We start from the raw sequence: 21,151 nt of genomic DNA, 5'->3' as shown, positions 1-21,151 counted from the left end.
TGCCATTAGTGTGTGAACGGGTGTAAATGGGTTGTTGTGACCTAAGAGCGCATTGAGTATTCAGAAGAATGGAAAAGTGCCATACAAGCTCAAGTCTATTTACCAAGTCCATCTTTCAGTTACAGTAAGTAGTGACTATTTTTAAATAAACATATTTATCCAAAGGAGCCACTGAGGGGAAAATTGGGGAACTTGTTCCGAATGTGAGTTATTAGCAAATGATGAGTCAATGTCCTCTGCAACTTTCCACTTTGTATATTTTGATCCATTTATTAACAGTTCCATACAAACGATTCTATGCATCAGTGACGTCAAGATACCAATAATCCAATGCACAATATAACATATAAACTCAAAGAAAACTCTTAACCCGACCAGAAGTCACTGAATAACCAAAAGTTACTCCCACTGATGACTCATTTCAGCAGTTTCCTCTGAATTCAGTGCTAAAAATGAAATTCACCATATAGTAGGGATGCACCGATGCATTGGTTCAACATCGATATCTGCCAATATTGGCCCTGTTGACAGTCATCGGCAAATAATGTGGCATGAACCAATGTCAGTAGACGATCATTATTTGTTTGCCAAATCACTTTAATGTTGACCTCTAGTACACCTAACTACTGATTGCTAAACTATCTGGCCGTATGATGGATGAATCCTGTGTTGGTGGGTTTATGAAGGAGAATGCTACCTATAGTGCTCTCTGTGAAATTTGAAATGAAATGGTCTGGTGCTGTTTTTCAGTGTTTGAGATTGACACATTATTTCCAGTGAAGTATGGAGTACCCCAGGATGCAAATATATTAATACTAGTGCCTTCAACTTTGTGGTGACAGTTTGAGGAGTGCCCTTTTGCACTGAGCTTGGTGTTGACCTTAACCCCACTGAAGACCTTAAGGTGGAATTAGAACACAGATTTCAGAGCCAGGCCTACTGGTTACAACATCAGTACCTGGCTTCAGTAATGCTCTGCTAGTTGGAAAGGCAAAAACTAGCAGAGACAATCTCCAAAATCTTGTGGATAGCCTTCCTGGAGGAGTTTCAGCTAACGCCCGTTTAAGAACAGGATATTCAACAAGATATATAGGTACAATTGTCAGGTTAGCACTGGTGTTTGGTCATATTTTGGATTCCTAGCTGCATTTCCTGCTTTGAGTAACATTCATCTTATTTGTGTTTGAGAGGTATTGGAGACCTTTGGATTTTTGCCCCTGAAAAACGTTTGGTAATTGGGACTTTAATTTGGGCAACAAATGAGAGTTTATGAGTCTCCGGGGCTATACTTTTCTCATTTAACATCAGCTTATAATATCCCAGGTCCTTTACTTAATAGACATTTTATAGCATAGTTTTTGCCTGAGAACAGGAAGAGAAACTGTGACAGTAACTGTGTTTCTGTGGGACTGTGAGCGAAGGAGGCAGACGTGAGATTTAACATTTCTCAGCCAAACAGTCCCTGTGAACCCTGGCTTGCTAGGAGCAGCTATAAACCCTCAGTCAGATCTGTGAAAACACAGCTGTTTCCAAGTCAACCAGATGCTGAGCAGGCCTTCGGCTTGTGGAAAACACTGCTTCAAATACCCCAGGCCTGGTGACAAGACAGGAAGGGGAAGAGAAACAAATCAGGGACTAATCTAATCATATCATATCATATCAGCTTATTTGAAAAAGATTTAGATTTTTGTTATACAGAAAGGACTTACAGAGTGCATAACACCTGAAATGCTTTAAGCTTATTTTAGATCTCTCAAAGTGACTTTTTGGTATTTTTGTGTTATTCCAGTTTTCATAGTTAACCCTTTCTAAACCAGATGATTTGGGATGAATCTTAACTTTTAAGTGAATTGATCTATTTTTGGGGATTAGTGGTGGCAAATTGAATTGCAGGAGAACTCATGATATTATGGTCACCATGGGCCTCATATTATTTTGTCATGATACAGTGATTCTAAAATAAATCATTTATGCAAGACAATCATATAATGTTGAATCATAGTATCTGATTAACTGAATATTATAAAATGAGCACAAAGTGCAGGATTCATATGATTATTCTTTGGAATTTAGTGTCAATTTTACCTCATGTCACACTTCACTCTCTAAAGGTTTTTCACACTTTCCAACATTGAAACTTCATGTTTGGCAGCAGTGATTGGTTACTATATCACAAGAGCCAGGATGATGATATGTCGCCTCATTGATCATTTGTCCCACTGCTTTGCTGCGGAGAGAAAGCGACATAAACTGTCTTTAATCTGAGCATTTATAATAGTTGATTTTAGATCAAATAATTCATGATACCATAATTTTTGAGATTTTCTCGTGTAGCTGCTCATTTTCATTTTATGTGCAGTAGAACACGTGCTTACTACGTGATTTTGATGGCTCCAACAGATTCAATTCAATAGCTGGTGCCAATCTAAGTGATGTTTCCGTTCCGACTATAAACAGCTGTTGGGACTTAAACTGTTATACTGTATAGGAATAAGTGTAATGGAGTAGTGCTCTGCTAACAGTCATTTTCCCCTTGTTCTTAAATAATGAGTGTAAGTAAGTACACTCCCCTCGAGCCAGAGAACTCTTTGCTCTTTAATGTAGAACAGGTTTAAGGGGGGGGGGGGACTATACAGAAAAAGTGGTTAAAATTAGACTGTAAGTATGGAGATCTGACTGCTGATCCACTGCATGGGAACAATTTGCAAACACTGCACTCTTGTTTTAACACTACTCAACCTCTTAGCTCTGCAGTTACAGTATATGTTGAAATAAACATCAAACATTAAAGCTGCAAACTAAATGTTAGCACTGTAATCCTGAGTTATGTCCAGTGTACCTGAAGCTGTTGCCAATCAAAATCATTACCAAATGCTTACATTTATATTGCTGATTATTTTTGGAAGTTTTTAAAATACATTTGGAATACACAGTTGTCTTTAACCTGAATTTAAATTGAGCATTTAAGAGTTTGTAACAGTTTTGTTAAATCCTAAAAAGCTGTTAGTAAAATGTTGTCTGTAGCAGGGTATTTTGTGATGACAGCATTGTGTATTTTTTTTTTGCCACTAGGGGGCAGTAGAACAAGCAGAGAACACCATGGCGACATAACACCAGCCAGTAAACAGTTGCCTTTTTCAAACTCAGCAGTCACAGAGAAGTCAAACTAGTTAAAGCCAAAATAGCGCCTGGGAGCTACTGTATGGTCAACTTTTGGTGGCTTCTTTTGTAACCAGTGGTTCGATGTGAAGGACTTCCTTTTCAAAATATTGCTTTTGTTTACAGTCCGACAAGCAAGTAAGAAGCTAAAATGGAGTTGGACTTGTGAAACTATATCTAAGAGAGTAATATTAGCTGCACATGCGTTCAGAAATCTGTTAAAAGATATTAATTGAAGCTAAACTGTTGTTAGATGACTGCAGATGGAATATGGGATTGCATTTCAGTGGATTGGGTCCTTACTCTTTTGCTCCATACATGGTTGTTTTCCTGGATTTATAATGCTAGCTGTAACACTAGTGGATGATCCTACTCTCAATATACAAACAAAACCAGATTTGATTACAAAACCAGTTTCCGCGCCTACAGATTCTGCATATATTGGAGAGTAACTAACATTCGGTTTGTGTCATTGTTCGGGCCACTGGGCTTTAAAATGACCACAATACATATGCCTCTGGTTTCATCTCTGCCACCACATTAGGTGAACATTTGGCCCTTTTGTTGGCTGCTGTATTATCCCCTTGTTACAGCAGCTAGGCACTACCTTTGTGGAAGACAGTGTAGAATGAGGCCCAGCGCCACATAGAAATTCTCCATTTTAATGGTCAAACTGGTATGACTCTGGCAGAGCAGACAGCTATGTAAGTATGCTTTCCCATGGCTCTATCTATGTATGTTGTGGTTTAGAAATAGTATGTGGCCTCGAATGGTTTCTGTGTTCTTGTTTCTGTTCGCTTATCTCCAAGGAACTACATCAGAGCAGAACTGGGGAGATTTGAAGCTCCATAAAAGCAGGTTCACATCATGTTGTTCCTTCATGCGCTTCTTGTACACAAGTTTAATTGCTACTGCTAGCTGGCACAATTAGTTCGTGAATCTTTTGCTCCAGGCATGCAGTCTGTCTCTGTGTCTCTGCAATAATCAAAGAATTTGGATTCCAGGCTTTTGATTTAAACATGCACTCTCAGTGTTGACATTTATGATTCTAGAGAGGAGGATACAGTGTAGTGATGTGTTAGATGTCAGAACAGTATTGATAGGTATTGTTGAATTGTTGAATTGTTGCCAATGAGTTAGAAGAAGCCCTTACTGTATTCCCGTCGGAATCTGGCAGAGAGTACACAGTAAACATTTTCACACAGCAGCAACCATCTTCAAAATAGTTTACATTGTACAACCTCTCCCTGTGGTCTACGCTTGACTGCTAATGTGAGTGTTGGGAAACTGCTTTGCAAGCAAGCCAAACCAGATTAAACATCCCCAGAGAGACCTAGTCCCTGATGACAGAAACTATGAACAAGTTGCCAAAACCACTCTGACTCGTGCCCTTTTTGCCTGCGGCCATTGCTAAATGATGTAACAGGAAGTGGACATTGGCAGGGTTAGTGGCCATGTGGAAACCATGTACAGTATTTTTTTGTGTTCTGTTAATTGCTTTTTCTACTCAAGTTAACTCTATTTAGGAAAACGAATGTGCTAACTCTAGCATTGTTAGACAATATGCTTACACTCCAAGGTTAGCTTAATGCTGCGTTTATGTTCTGTCTGTTCTGAAGAGGAAAATCATTTGGAAATACCATCACTACCAGACTTGACGCTACACCAGATGAATACAGGCAGCGACTTAAGTAGCCACATTGTAACAGTCTGTTTGGTGTTCTTTATACCAAAAAACATCAAACAAGAGGTTTGCTTTTATTATTATTATTTTTTTGTAGTATTGTTTTTTCCTTACATGTACTGCCTGTAACGGTGCATTTTCAGTCAATATCCTGTTTGGTTGATGTTTAATTTGGTCTGGACCTTCTACTTTTGTAAATCCATGGATGTGTTATAATAATAATAAGAAGAAGAAATTAGATTTATATATCGCTTTTCTAAATACTCAAAGACGCTTTGACAGGAAACAACAAAAAGTGTTGACAAAACAAAACAACAAAAAATGTGTTGAAGCACATTGAACCAAAAACGAATGTTCAGCTTTCCAAGCCCGACTCCAATACTTCCTGTTCTTCTGGAAAGTGCTACCCTACCTGTCATCATACTGCTGTTACCACTTTTTATAGAGGTTTACATTGTTTGTTTTTTTCACTTTATGAGAGCTGTGTAACATGCAGTATAAACTACACCTTAGCACACACCTTATCAACGGAGCTGTTACACCTATCCAAAAACACACAGACAGACATATGCACACATGCAGCCTTGAGTACCGCATAATGTCAGTTAGACATAGTTAGACTTTAATCACACCATTTTCACCAGATGGTCGTATGCAAATATTCATAGTAAGCAGTGTAACTGCTACACCTGTAATCATGAACTGCACAATCCAATTCAATTGCCTGTGGTCTATAAAGTTTTGAGCCCGTTCACATCAACCCAATGAAATCCGTCGCCAGTGTCTTCAATGGTCAAAGTCCCCCCGCCCCCCCCCTTCTGTCAGCCCAGACTGAGATGAATGTATGTGTGGCTACAACCTGTGATAAATGGGGATTTCCAGAGTCCTACTGGTCCCAGTATTTGAAGTCATGCAAATAAGGCCATTATCAGTGCAGCATATAGGAGGACGCACCGCTCATTAGGACAGCAAATGGCCCATCCGCCTGCACAAACAGAGTCTCACAGTAGAAATATCTTTATAGCCTAATGTAGTGGCTTGGATTACTGTAATTAATCTCATGTTGCATTTTCACAAGATTGACTGTGAAAAAAATCAAATAACCAATAATAACATTGTTTCTTCAACATATGTAATACAGGAAACCTGACAACTACACAGGAATTAAACCTGACACCTTCTGAGCCTAATTCAACTTTATTTATGACCTTTCATACAAACATCGCCTCAAAATGCTTCACACGGAAAATCCAGAACAAAATTGACATCACTACATGAAATTTTGCTAATGCACTAATGCACCATGAGTCAAAGTTCAGTACGTATTTGTCTGGACATGTGTCAGTCAATCATGGGGTTGCAGCTGTTGCTTAGCTAACCCAGCTAATCGTAACAGGACCTGCTGAGGTAACAACGAGTACGCCAGCTCTCATGCCGTTTTCCAAAGAGCTCCAGGAGAAGTACGGCTTCCTTCGAAAAGTACCAGGCAAGGATTATGCTTCGTTTTGCACCCGCCCACGTTGAAAATGCTGACATTTTAAGCACAAATGGTGTTACAGGCTGGGAGTAGCACTGTTGCGACCTACTTCAATGACGCTAACGCTGCAGACAACCAGATTAGGAGGTTTGAAAATGTGGTCACCCTAGTTTCAAGCATCTTATTTTACATTTTCTGTGCATGTTGTAGTTTTCATTTTCTTACCTTGTTTTCAATCACACCATTTGCAACATATACGTCTGTTAGGAGTGTGTACTCAGGACACTCAAGCAGAGGAGAGTTAACAATTCTCCACCCTGCATAAATATACAGGTTGAATGGCTAACTGAGTGAAAGGCTTCATGGACAAGGGTGAACCATTTCACTCAATTATGTCAGTTTCTGCAGCTTGGCAGTGTTGGGTTTATGGATGGGCTTTGTCCTCTGCAGATCTGTGACACTGAACCTTGACAGGGCCACGGTGCATGGCTGTGGGTTTGGCCTTTATAAACTGCCCCTGGGATGGCTCTCGGGCACATACTGTATTTCAGCCTAGCTTATCTTTCAGTGCTCCTCTGGTGTCCTATAGCCTCGGCGGCTGAGATAATGCACGAGGTTTCAGGTGTGTGCCCGTCAGACAGGGAGTGTTGTCTGAAACTTATATGACTTACCATATTTCAAAGCCTTGTTTGCATGCATCGCTGAGACACTTGTGAAACCTCTTTTCATGCTTTTGATTCTCTTTATGTAGCACACTTTTGTAGAACAGATTTCAAGTCTAGTCAAGTCTGAGCATGAGTTTAACGTTCTGTCCTGGCTTGACCTTTGTAAAAATGTTTTAGCTATGCACTCAGGCGTTTTGTAGTGTCTAGTACGACAGCAGCAGTCCCACGCCCCGGCCCTGTTAACCCCAGTTAGCACACTAGTTTTGTGCTGTGAGAGGAGGTAGTGAACTTGTGTTATTTCCGTCTCCTCTGCTGAGGCTGTGGGCTGTCAGATTTAAAGCTTGTCAACCTCCACAGCTACAATATTTCTATATGTGTTATTGCGGTCTGCTTGCCTCTGCAACATCACAGCGAGCCTTTTCTGAAATCCGGTGAGTCATGCTATGTGCACAACATGGCCTTTGAACTGGAGCAGAATCTGCAGGGGGCCCTCTTTTATGTCCAGGTCCTCCTGGGGTCATCAGAGGAACAGAAATCTGAAAGCATTTTGACCAAATGGGTTTTCTTTCTTTCTTTATTTCACATTGTTTATTTTCTATGTTAACAAAAGGACATACATTGATACATACAATGATGGAAACATTTCTTTATTTAAGCTCTGTGAGGGTTTTTTTTAGCTGAATATGAAACATACAAAAATGAATATATGACTTACAAAAGCAAACAAGACCATCAGGGTACAGTTTGATTATCTCTATATAGTTATTTGTAATGCCTGAAGACTCCGCAGTGTGAGACAAGGCGATTAACAGCAAGCTGAAGAAACAGTCTTTGTTTACATTTTCCACAGCAAAGATTCAAAATGAACGATACATTTGGCTGTTCAGACAGCAGGATTAGATTTTTCATCAGAAAGCACATCATGTCTCTCAGCAGTTTCAGCCTTATCACTTTGGAGAAAAGATATAAAAGCCTCCTACAATTTCCCAAATTTGTTTATTTTACCTTTGGCCACTTATGTTCAGGCAGGACACACTTTCCCATAATCATGTTTTGGTTATAGGGAAGTTCATACTTATCCACCTTCACTCTCGTAGCCTGACAGATCAAGAGTGCAGCCCAGTATAAGGTCTCCTCAAGAGGGATCTTATTGGGTTTGTTTCATTTTGTGCTTAACAGGCAGACAGAGTCAAGCATTTTGTTATATTGCTTGTGTTACCTTGCTATGTTATTACTTGTTTGCTGTTTACAAAGTAAAACAGAGACTGACTGAATTATACATGACTGTGTATTATAAAACAGATACATTTGATGTTGTCATAGTAGCATAAAGTCTTGAAGGCCGGACCGTACTTTTCCATGATTCAGTGCTTCATTCCAGTCCTGTCCACGTATCTCTGAGCAGCCACTTCCTCTCCTCTGTCAGTCAGAACCAGGACATTTGGCAGGATATTTTCATGGTAAAATAGGAAAATACATGTTGCATAAGGTTTCTATTTCCACGGTTGGATTTCCCTTCCTTTTAACAGATAACACATGAGGGCTGGGTTCAGTCGCTTGGATCCCTTTCCTTTCTGCATTCTCCTACCTTATCCACTCAGGATAGTTCTCAGTGACTCAGGATCGTAAAGATACTTTTTTTCTTTATTTTGAATCAACTTTTTAAGTGCATTGAACATGTTAAAGCTAAAGAAATTTTTTTTTTTTTAAATTCTCTTTACTATAAACACATATGCTAGATAACATCAGCCTCGTGCTTAATGGAAGCGTTTACCACTATTCCATACGTTGCCGCTTATTAACTTAGTGTAAGCTACGTTTTCAGCCCATTCCCATAGATTGGAATCGGCAGCTTTGTTGGGAATGTAAACACAATCAATTCAGCTTTCTGCTTCACTCATCCAGCCTGCCCTGTTTGGTTGGCTTGAGACCCAACTCTGCCTTTTTCTTCTATGTCCGTCTGTAGCTTAATATTGATTTACATTTCTATGCTTTTCATTGAATCCACAAGGGTTGACTAGTTTACATTCACTGACTTCATTCTTGCTCACAGAGAATGACAGCTGTGATCAACTTTGATTTACAACCACTGTGATGGATCCAATGGTGACTCATTGCAAACATTTTAAAAAGCAAAAGAGATCCACAAATACTTGTCAAACTGCTGGTGCATCATATTCCTCATCTCCACTGTCTCTCTATATGCTCAGTATATTCTAATCTAAACACTCATATAATCGGCCTTAAAATTGCAGTACGGCCATTTTTTGCAACATCAAACCAAATACAGATAAACTCCCATTATATACATGACTGTTTGACTAAGTTTCAGCATGCTTAGCAGGTCGGGTGTATTGCTTGCAATGAACATTGGCAAAGCTAAACGGATAGCTTAGGGGCTGATCATGAAAGCAACACAAGCTTCTTATTTTACAACATGTGGATACAAATTGGAGGATTTAAAAATATACAAATGGACACTGAGACAATGTGAAAAGCTGCAGTAGTAATGCAAAAGTTGGACCTCATAACGAGTCACAATCATTTGCACTGGATGAAGTAACTACACATTCAAGCCCCAAGGAGGCCAGTGTTTCATACTTGAGACATTTAATTTTCATCAGAGCACTCCTTTATTTTGTGCCTTGTCACTTTTAAGACGTGTGAGGCTGAACTAGGTTGCCATTATTAATCGTTTTGTTGAAGTAAACCAGAGTCCGTCAAAGCAAAGTTTTGAGGAGAAAGGATGAAGTAAAGTTTTAGCATCAGTTCTATATTTTTGCAACTGGATCAGGTAGACTTGAGATCCGAACATAATGGAGCACCACAGATTCAAAACAGATTATATGTGGATGAGTCAGTAGCTGCACAAAGAGATTAAAGAGCTAAATGACGCTCCACTGGAAGCCTGAGCCCGGCCTTCTATCCCTCACCACCCCGAGTGACAGCTTCCTTTGCCCCGCAGGCTTCTCTGAAGCCTGCCGTGCGTTGTAAGTCAATGAGATATTAATAATTAACTTGCTTTTTTCAAAGTGAGACCAGACTCCCACGGTGAAACAAAGGAGCCGGCTGGGCTTTGGCCACTGAGCCCCTCGACGTCACTTTTCCTACCCTAAGAGAGAGAGAGAGAGAGAGAGAGAACTGGAGGGCTAAAGCCCACAGATGGCCAGCTGAAACATAGCACTGCCTCTTAAATACATGAACACAGGCCCGTAGTTGCTTCAATGGGGATCCAATCCCCCTTGCAATTACCAGAAGACAGGCAGCTTGGCTGGGGGGGGGGACTTGGGGACTTGGGTCCTTGCCTGGATTTCTCCTGGAGCCACTTCTCCTCCCAATGGTTTGTGTATATGTGTTTGCATGGTTGCACATGTGCGTTTGCATTTTCTGCACCAGAAGCAAATGACTCAGCAGTCCCATATGGTTACAAAACACTCCTACAAAGTGAGAAGCAGTCATACATGCACACAACAAAGACTCAGCACATATTCAGAGTCAGCACTCTTAATAATAACACACTGATGAAAAGATATGGTTAGATATGAGTCACATGCACATGAAGCTCTGCATATTGAGCATGACAATGACTAAGCAGCTGGGAAAATATGCTTCTTATCAGATTAAACTTTTCAAAGCTCTGTTGTGACTTTATAACAGGGAAATATCAACATTGATACTGAGTTCATCTGTGGTTTTATTAGCTTTATGCAGACCCTCCAAGACCCTTGAAAAGTAGTTTAACAATTGAAAATTGCACCCAAAGACTGAGCATTGTCAGACTTATGCAGGCCAGTTAAAAAATAACTAAACCATTGTAATAGAGGTAGACGCATGATACACTTTATTCTGTGCATTCTTCGTGCTTGTCAAAATCTGGCTCCTACATTACCCAAAGTGCAACTTCCCTGCTGATAGGTGAGTAACCGCTAAGCCACAGCTGACTATGGAAAGCTCACTTCTGTCTACCTTCACGACCCAAGATTGAAGATTGAAATTGTTGTTTTTGTTTTTATCATTACGTAAACCATTCCAGCTATTTGTGGCCACAAGCTCTTTCTGCACCTTGTGACAAATGACAGTGTTGGGTTTGATCAGAAATAACCATGTGATCACACCAGGATGACTTGTGTTGTCAGAAAGAACTCTTAACAGACCTTTCAGTGTCTGGAGGTAAGTGTTGGAATATTTGTCCTCCACTAAAGTCTGGGACGACACTTTTAATCGTTTTAACTACATCAAGATGTTATTTCACTTCGTTTCAGAGTGTTCCATGAAAATCTTCTTCTCTGTGTGCAGCTAATGGTTTTGATGCTAGTTAGCTAAACATTATAAACAATGGAAACTTGTTGAAAGCATTGAACAGTTTGAATACAAGCAACAAGGATATTGGATAAATAGTAAGTTAGCAAAAATAGTTTATATACATAGTTAGTTATGTACATTTTCAGCTAAAAATGATATAAACCCATACCCATAAAAAAGACCCATAAACTGTTGAAAGTTAGTTCAAAGGTGTTGTTCAAACAGCAAGAACTGTTAGCTAAAAGTATTAAAACAGTTTAAATTGTTAGCCATAACTACGAGGCTAGGCTAACTAAAACCCTTTTCACACATATGGAAATCTCCTGAAAAACTCTGGAGATTTGGCTACCCGGAGGGTCTTTAGGCTATGTGTGAACGCAAACAGTCGCATTCTTCACGCGGACCTTACCGAGTCCGAATGTCCGAGTGAGCTGATGTCTGAACGCGGCAGCATCTACTCCGGAGATTTCAATTTGAGCCAACTACACATAGCATTGATATAAATGTGTTGTTTTTTTATGTCACGTCTTACCTCGGGAAATCCCCCGAGCCCCCTCCCCTCTGACAGGGAAAGTCTCCAGCTGTGAGGAGCATATGTGAACGACTAGGTCGGGAGAATCTCCGGAGAAGTCCTCCTGTAAATATCTAGATATTATCCGGAGTGCGTATGTGAAAACGGCTTAAGGCTGCTATATTAAACTGAAATGTTGCTAAAAGTAATGGACAATGGTTCAAATGTTCACTTTTGCCACAACATTTATAAACATTTTAAATAGTGAAAAAATGACAATCTAACATTAGAAATAGCTAAACAGTTTGAATAGCTAACTAGCTAGAAGTAATTCATACAAGTTGTTATTGTACAGTTTACTTGGACATTTCAATTGTGTTAAAAAATGACAATATGGAAAAAATGACAATATGGAAAATGTATTGTATGAAGTAAAAACCAGAAACCAAATCATTTGATAAGGTTGTAGGCATCCATCTGACAAAAGGAGGGTTGGGAACCACTGACCAAACAAATGTTTACAGGTTTTTTAGATAGATAAATGAATAGAAATCAGTGGTCGCAAACAAATCTACAACACATGAATAATAAAATGTCAAGGTACTCAGTGAACATTTGAAAAAAACCTTCTGAATTAACGTCATAGTCCGTTTAGTTCCTCAGAGGCACAAAGTGAAGGTTTATGGTTAACATCCTGTTCTTTTAGCATCAGATATGTCTGTGGTTGAGAAGGACAGAAACTTTCCAGTGGTTGGTTTTTACACTTTACAGGATTCTCTCTCTTTATCTCTCTCTCACACACACACACACACACACACACACAGACACAAACACAAAGCAGGTTTTCATAGAGCTTCAGGATGGAAAAAAAAAAAAAAGAATCAAGTGGCTCTTCATGCCGCGACCAGGGAATCCCCTTTATGTCCTTCTCGCTTGAAAAGAACCGTTAAAGTGTGAAACTATACCGCAGCTGTTTGCAGATCATGACTCAACATTATGCAGCCTTTGTAACAGTGAAGTGATAACGGCTGCTGCACTGCCACAAACTGAGCAGAGGATGTGCTCAGCATCTGTCATGTCTGTTGCCGTAACATGCACGTACCGTGGTGGTTTTCCCTGTTCAGTTGGGCTGCTTTTCACAAGAGGTTGCAGCTGTTTTATGTCAAGGGAGTAATCTGTATCTTATTGCAGTTCTGTAAACATCAGGTAGAAGAGGAAAGAGAAAGGAAAAGTGCAGCTAGGACATCTCATCTCATCTTTTTCTCCTCCACATTTGAAGAATCTTTGCACACCATCAATCTCTCCCATGACCTTTTAATTTACAACAGAGTCAAACAGTGATCACATTCTCACCCCCAAGGCCGAGACTCCAGCAACGTCACAGAGCTGCAGAAACACATGCAGTCACAATCCCTCCCACCCACAGGGCGAGAGAAAAAGCTTTGTCGTGGGTTAGTATCTCATGTCAGCCACAATGCTTGGCTGGACATAAAGGCTATAGTTGTCATGTTCTCCTTCGGGTTATGGTTATATAGTCTGCTTTATAGTGAGAAAAGGACGTGTTTTGGCTAAAGGTGCCTTCACTTGTCTGGTATGAGAAATGCACATTAACACAATGAGTTGGTCTGAGGGTTTTTCCGTCCCTCGCTGGTGGAATTTTCCTTTCACAATTGTCGTAGCTCTCATAAATGTTATTTCTCACTGCGAAGCCAGGTGACCGCATCCACTACAAAACAGTCGGGGTGTGAGCTATTTAGTTTTATGTGGGGCAGAGGATTTTACACAGGACATAACATCATCAAACCCTAAAGTCCTGAAAAAGCATTTTAAATATCTAATTGCTATCAAATGCAAATTTATGTCAAACAAGATACCATGGTACTACTTCAACAGGAGGGTAATGACTTCAGTGATCCCTAAAAAAAAAATCCAGTTTGTTTTTTATTCTACTAATGAACCTGAATGTTGCTGTCGAGTAGCAGGTTCAACTACATGACCTTTATCATCACTCCTAGATGCTATCCGTATTCTAGGAAGCATCTTTTCTCAGTCGATTCCAAGCTAGTTTGTTTTTATTTTTTATCTATAATGACCTCACCTCACAGCATTTGGTAGTTCAGTATCTTCAATGTAGAGAGCAGGCAAAGTTATTTCAAAGATAAAAACAAGATATTTCCTTGTGATGAAAATGATTATGCTTGGTAAATGACAGTCAAGTTTCCCAAATTGATTGCTCGGTGTCTCTTTGATTTCAGACTAAAACATTGCTCTGAATGTCACTCATTGTTAGCTTAAGTTGAACTGCTCATTTCGTCCCTCACACCGCTCTTATCGGCTTTATCTGCACGGTGTCAGGGCGAAATGCACGCTCAGCACAGGTGGAAAGGTTAAGAGAGAAGTGTAAATCGAAATCCGGTGTATGTGACAGATTTGCTTCTTTGTGTTGCACATGTGTGTCTTTGTGTACGTGCTGGCTTGTTAAGCATTAACTGACAGGAAGGGTGTCGTGACTTTTACCCCCACGGTCAGCTGCCCTTTCTTTTTATTTCTGTATCTAACCTCATCTCTCTCTGACTTTTACACACAAGTTCAATCTCTGTATAAGTCATCCGGATCGTCTTTCATTAGATGGAGGCACGGCTTGTCCTCATAAAAATATGTCCACAGCATTTATAGAGACCAGCATCATGTTATATTTGAATCCATATGACACTGAGCCTCTTTGATAATATGTTGCCTGAGCAGCACACAATGTGTGTATTCTCATCTCCAGTATGCATTACTGTTAAATCCACTGTCATGTCCTGGCTTGTGTAGGGGATTATATGTGCACAGTATGTACCTGTTTTTAAAGCTAACTGAGTGATGGTTTCAATGATTTGTCTGATGTCTTGTCTTATGGAACGAGAAGGTTTTACTTTAACATTTGAGAACTGTTCACCCAGTTTAAGACCACTCTAAAGAGTATAGATTCCATGTTTTAAAGTGGGATTGTACATGTAATCAGAAGTCGTTTTAATGCCTACAGTAGATGCTGGACAGAGCAGCTGTGATGGTGGCAGATGGTTGTCCACTCATGAGTCTGCTTGAGGTTTGTGCCTGATAAATGGAAGTACATCTTTACTCTAAGTGCTCACTCATTGGTGGATTAAGTTTATGTTGTGTCATATCATCTGGCCTCTCTCTCGATAACAAAGAGTACAGTCTACACTGCTGTTTTATGTGAAGTTTGAAAACTTTTGTTATTATATGGCCTTATATAAATAAAATTGATTCATTACCATAAATGAAAAAAACTGGACAGTTTATTAACATAGAAGCTAAATATTTACCTGCCTTAGAACTACGATCAAATTTAGCTTTTGTGTTCATTCTGGCAAATTTACATGGATGCTATTTGCTGATTTGTTGATTAATGTGCACTGTCCTAATTCAACAAACAAATAATAAAGCCATGGACAGGGTCCTCGGCTGAACATATTTAAGCCTCTTTTTAAAAGCCCAACCCCAAAAAAACAGTTTCAGTTTAAGTGAATGCTATATTTAAGACATTTTCAACGCTGTCAGGTTGCCCTTTCCTTTAGTACTCAGTATACGATGTCTGTATCCTTACGTATGATACACATTGTACTAGATCAGCTGCGTGTGACACAAAGTGCTGTTGCAAATTTAGCTTCTAATCAAATGTCACTTTTCTAAAACATTGGAGATAGTGCATGCTTGTGTGTTTTTTCTGGGATTTTGAAACAAGCCGTGTCCTGGCCACCATATAGATTTCACCATTCTCTGTTGTTGTTAGATAACGGCCTCAGACATCTGTTGCTACCTGCACTGGTTATAAACATCAACGCTTCATGTATATAGTAATAAAGATGAAGTACGTGTTGGGGAAAACATAGTGCCAAGGGAAAGGTGTGACTGACTGAGGTTTTCACTGCTTGACAGCGAGGTCAAGCAGTGAAAATATCCTAAATAAACAGTATGATTAACTGATTTGTATTTTTAGGTGGGACTTTTAAATAAGTACGCTTGCAGTGGCTCACCTTTTCAGTACTCAGACTTGATAAATACAATTTTAATAAGTAACTCAAAATTCAAAAATTCAAACCTTTCTTTTTTACCAGCATCAGATCTGAATCATGACTTTACTTATCGATCCATTTAGCTTGATAAAGATAACCATTGCCGGTTACAAGTTCCCAACGGGATGTCAGACAAGCAGTCTAAAACCAAAACACTTTTTATTTCACATTTTTTTTACACGTGGAAGCACTGCATATCCGCCCATTTAAGAAGCTAACTTCAGCAGATGTTTAACACTTTGGCTGATTATTCACTTCAAGGATTAATCAGGTGAACTGAAAATCGTTGATTTATTGCTGTCATAAAGCAAACAATGAATATACAGTTTCACCACTACTCAAATCCAAATTCTGCTTCTCTAGTTCTTTGCCTTTATTCCCTCAAACTTTGTGATCATTAACAGACTCTCTGTTTAAGTTTTTTAAACATTGTGGCTGCTGTGTTGAACTAAACTCTTGGCTCCTTCCCATCGTCTACCTCACAGTTGACCTCATGCCTATGTGAGGGCCGCACAGCGTCCTTCAGACTCGGGGACTGAACCTATCTCTTCACGTGTGTATTGATATTGCACAGGCCTCAAAGACATGCACATTACCTCATCGGTAACACTAGCTGCGTTGTGCTGAATTTTGCATGGTCACATTGACCTGGTCACTCCTTCATTATTCATGGCGATGCGAGGAAAGCTGCAAAATGAATACACACATGCATGCGTGCATATCTGAAAAGGCAGAGGCCACCGGAGATTTAAAGTAGCATGAGGTCGAGAGATGGTGGAGTCGATGCTTCGGCTCCTCTGCATGAAACATTAAACCCATGTGACTAACTTACTGGTGTGTTTGCGCCGGTATGTGCGTGCGTGAACTCAATCAGTCCCAGAGCAGAGAAGGGTGTGGGAGTAATCCAGCACAGGAGACATAACACCCAGACCATTAGCGAAGCAGCTCACATAACCCAAGCGCTGGTGGCTGACAGACATCAGTAAACACATGGCGCTGCTTCTCCGTATTCACCGCAGCCTCAGTATTCAACACGTCTCCTCAGCAGCCCCCCTACAGGCCTCTTCTTTCTGACGGTACACTTGGGCGGTTCACAAATATTTGCCACGGTCCTCGCCGGGCTCTCAGAGGGCAGGATTAATGGTGGTGTGTGCCACACACTTGGGGCCAGACAAAGCCTCCCCATCTGGAGCTCCAACCCCGTGACTGAGGGAACAGAGGCAGCACACAGAGCCTGGTCAAGGCAGCCCACGAAGGGAAAGTGGGGGGTGGGGGGGGGTAGATCTATAGGTACCCCTTCATAAATGAGCAGGAGTCCAGGGGAGTTACTGCAGATGAATGAAGTAGGCTTCAGAGTCTTTTGATGTGCTGAGGAGGAAAAGGGTTGTGCATGCCGGCCGGGGTCTGGTACCACGCCAAATGGATCACGTTTCCCCTGCCAGCTGATTAAACAGACATATTTGCATCCTTCACTGGGAGCTGAGCCAAACACAGGCAGCAGCCAGGGGAGGGGAGATGGATATGGGCTGACCCACCCCTTCTACACATTTTCCACTATTAAGGAAAACAGATTTAGACCAAATTATGATGACAGTGGTTAGTTGTCCTTTGATCTGTCTCATTTTTCCCATGGGTAGTCGTATATGTTCACATATAGAAGCCCATCAGTCCAACTTATATATGTTTATCCAAAAAGTGCATACATGCTTAAGCATAAGACAATAGTCAAGTCAAGTCAAATTTATTTATGAAGCACATTTAAAAACAGCTACAGCTGACCAAAGTGCTGTACAATCCATTAAAAATGAAAAAACAACTTCAGATCACAACGTCCACAAGAGAGAAATATATATATGTATACATATATACAAATAAAAAGAAAGAATATATAAAGAAAGCAACAAAATAAAGAAAGCAACAAAGGAACCTGAAAGAAATGGTCTATTCAGGACCAGAGGACTCAAATGCTAAAATATAAAAGTATGTCTTGAGACGGGACTTAAAAGAGGATGCAGACCTGATTGAATGAGGGAGGCTGTTCCACAGTTTAGGGGCTTTTATAGGCATAAATAGCTATGATGTCATAACATCATGTGACGTATGACACACGCTAACATGTAGCTAGTGTTATGTTTACAACAGTTGCCATCTTTGTTCAGCATCTTTGAATGTTTTCATTTGCTTTTAATCTTTGCCCAATTTTCCTATGGACTCAATTCTCATATGTACTAGTAGAACAATTCACAAAATATTGTATACTTGACAAACTTAATACATACTTGAACATTACTGAGTAACCCCCCTCATCAAAGCGTACTTGCTAATTTGTATCTTTTATAATGTCAGAATCTTTGTTTGGCGTCTAAGCTTGCTTAATTAGTTAAAAAAAAGAAGCTGATTGCGGGCGTTGGCGGCGCAGTAGTTAGTGCGCGAGCCCAATGTAGGGAGGCTGTAGTCCTCCAAGCAGGTGACCCAGGTTCAAATCCGACCGGTGGCTCCTTTCCCGCATGTCATTCACCACTCTTTCTCTCCCTGATTTCCGACCCTATCCACTGTCCTATCCCTCCAATAAATGCACAAAAAGCCCAAAAATAAATCTTTACAAAAGAAGCTGATGGGAATGTGTTAACATAGTTATGATTATGGTGCAACAAGACATCAGGGTTCATCTTCTGGGACATAAATGTCGTGACAATTCATCTAATAGATGTTGCAATATTTCATTCAGATGTATTTTTGTTATTACTCTTTCCCTCACTACCTTTAATATCTTGCGTCTTGGTCCTATTCAGTCCCCAAGTAGCAGGCTGAAAACCAAACTATTTTCCTGCTGCTGTTTACATTTCTTTAAATTGGGTGTTTTGGAATTAGCAGCTCCTTTGAAAGCCCCCAGTTGGTCTGTTTTAGTATCAGAATAGGCTGGAACAGTGTTTGACAGCTGGCGTCAGAGACAGAAAGCATGCAGCACCCTGCAGGGGCTTTTGGAAAGCAGCTGCACGGTCACCTTTAAGTGTGAAGACTTTAATACAGCAAAAAAAATAAAAAATGCGGAACGTTAATTTTAAGAGTGTTGCTGCTGATCATAAGTCAGCTCATAAGACCATTGTGAGAGGACACAGAGGCTATTTATCACCCAAACGTTCCCCTCGAGCTTCCATGGGACAGCCTGTGGAGTGTGTATGCTTGGGTTTGTTGAAGCTTCGCCTTTCCTGAATGTCCTTAGACTTTTTCTAGTTTATACATCCAGCGTGCCTGATAGCATCAAACTGTTAGAAATACTTGTTTACCGACCCTTATGTGGCAGTTGTTTGTTCCTGTGCAGAGTATCCTTACAGCTTTTGCTTCTCCTCCCCCAGGCCAAGTGACGAGAGGCATGCAACGGTGACGGCAGACGGCACTGTGGACAACCTGGCCCAGGCTGTGGACCTGATCTTGAATCAAAGGAACTGAGGACAAAGCGTTGAACACTGAAAAACACTCTGCTTAGTGAGAACTGAGGGATACAGGAAGATGCACGACACATATTTAATAAGTGTTATTTCCAGTTGGAAGGGTGTAGAAAGCAATATAAAGTGAAAATAACCTCCCTAAACTGTACGTGTATATCCTGTAACTGTCACAACTCATTATACTGCCAAATACGGGAAACACCCGCCTTTCTGGCGCTCCATTAAGTGCAAAACAAGGAAATTCACCCAGGTGTACATGAAATAATGTTGAACACAGAAGCATTTTTTTCACTGCATGATTGACATAGACAGAATACCTCAGGCTGACATGAATGTGCATGTAACCTGCAGCTGACTGACAGTTTGAAGGGTAAGATATTCTGTGTGTTCAAACAACCTCATAATGTTACTCAATAAAAACAACTTTTTGTGGAGATAGTTTACATGAAGACAGTTTGTAGTAAAACTAGAAATACATCATGTCATCATATTCCCATGGCAGCCGTTTTCCTCTGATGTCATGCTCAGGGGGGGGGGAAGGTCAAATTCTGGCTGTGTCCGAGACCGCATATCTTTCATACCAGTGATACTGACTATGATGTCAAACTGAGTGTGTGGTGCGTTCCAAACACATGTTTGTGCTAGTAAAACGATTCACAAAATTTTGGATACTTGACAAACTTGAATATAAATTAGCAGTAGTAACGGTGGTTTGTAACCCTTTCAAAAGAAATAATGTCGTTTGGCGTCCCCTCGTCGATGCAAACATGTTCATGTCTGAAAGCCCATACTTTCATTCCATTAATACTGAGTGTGACGTCACATTGTGTATCTGGTGCGTTCTGGATTCATTGTTGTAGTAGCATGAGACAAAATTCATAGTATGCCGTTTTGTGTATGGGAAAAATCCCTGGATGAATACTAAATTGGCCCACAATGCACTGCAGCTCTTCAGAATATCAAATGGCAGAGCTTGCCAGCCAGACAACATGGCTGTGGCCGAATGATATTCAAATAACGACTTTGCTGTACGAGTAAAATACACATTTATACGCTCCAAGTTGTACTATCGCTGGGAATGTGGCAAGTATTTCTCAGTTTTTAGCATCAAGATTGTTTATTAAAAGAATAAAAAAGTTAATTGATGGTACAAAAAATCCAGATAATAAAAAAAAAAACAATTAGCTTCTTTAAGACAACAGCTAAAATTAGCATTAAACTATTTCTTATCTACTTTTTTTTTGATTGTGTCACACATTAAGACAGGAGTGGTCCAGTGTTTTTAACCTCCAGGCTTCAATAATTGTGCCCAAAATGTGTGTTACCATTTCAGATTTCATTTTTTTGTCTCTTCTCCTGTTGTGTGAAACACTACCAACATGTTAGCAAGGAAGTTTGTTTTATGCTAACATTAGCTCTTGGCAAAAGTAGTCAATGGTTTATGTAATGTGTAGTTTTGCCAGGAAAACATATTTGTAGCTTCTGATAAGTTAGGGAGGAGTAAAATCATGAATATTTGTCGTATTTCTTTACATGTGTACTACATGCAACATGACACAGTTGTATATTTATAACAGCATTTAGCTCCCAAACCTGACGTCAGAGATTAGATATCAGCCATGTGTTTGGGGTAAATTAGAACTTAGCTATTTTAACAAATATTGTAAGTCGTGTATATATGACTGTAATATTGTTGCAGCTCACTCCCTCTACAAAACATGTGCAGAATCTTAATAAAGTCCTGTAGTGGGGGAGTAGTCTTTGATGACAATAGAATCTGAATAAAGAGATTTTTTTCTAGTCTTGAGAGCTGTTAAAAACA

At 40.0% G+C, this 21,151-nt stretch overlaps 1 protein-coding gene across 1 annotated transcript in view; it reads left to right on the top strand.

Moving 5' to 3' along the window:
- The window catches only part of lhpp (phospholysine phosphohistidine inorganic pyrophosphate phosphatase), a 28,936-nt gene extending 7,785 nt beyond the window's left edge, over positions 1-21,151 (top strand). The window contains exon 7 of the mRNA XM_061027439.1: positions 19,237-21,151. Within this exon, the coding sequence (XP_060883422.1) occupies positions 19,237-19,330 (94 nt within the window). The 3' untranslated portion in view covers positions 19,331-21,151. The remainder of the gene's footprint in view (positions 1-19,236) is intronic.

Source organism: Labrus mixtus, chromosome 21 (genome assembly GCF_963584025.1).
Source record: "Labrus mixtus chromosome 21, fLabMix1.1, whole genome shotgun sequence".
In the NCBI taxonomy this organism is placed as follows: domain Eukaryota; kingdom Metazoa; phylum Chordata; class Actinopteri; order Labriformes; family Labridae; genus Labrus; species Labrus mixtus.
The sequence above is the reverse complement of the archived record's forward strand: the minus strand, read 5'-3'. Positions and strand labels throughout refer to the sequence as shown.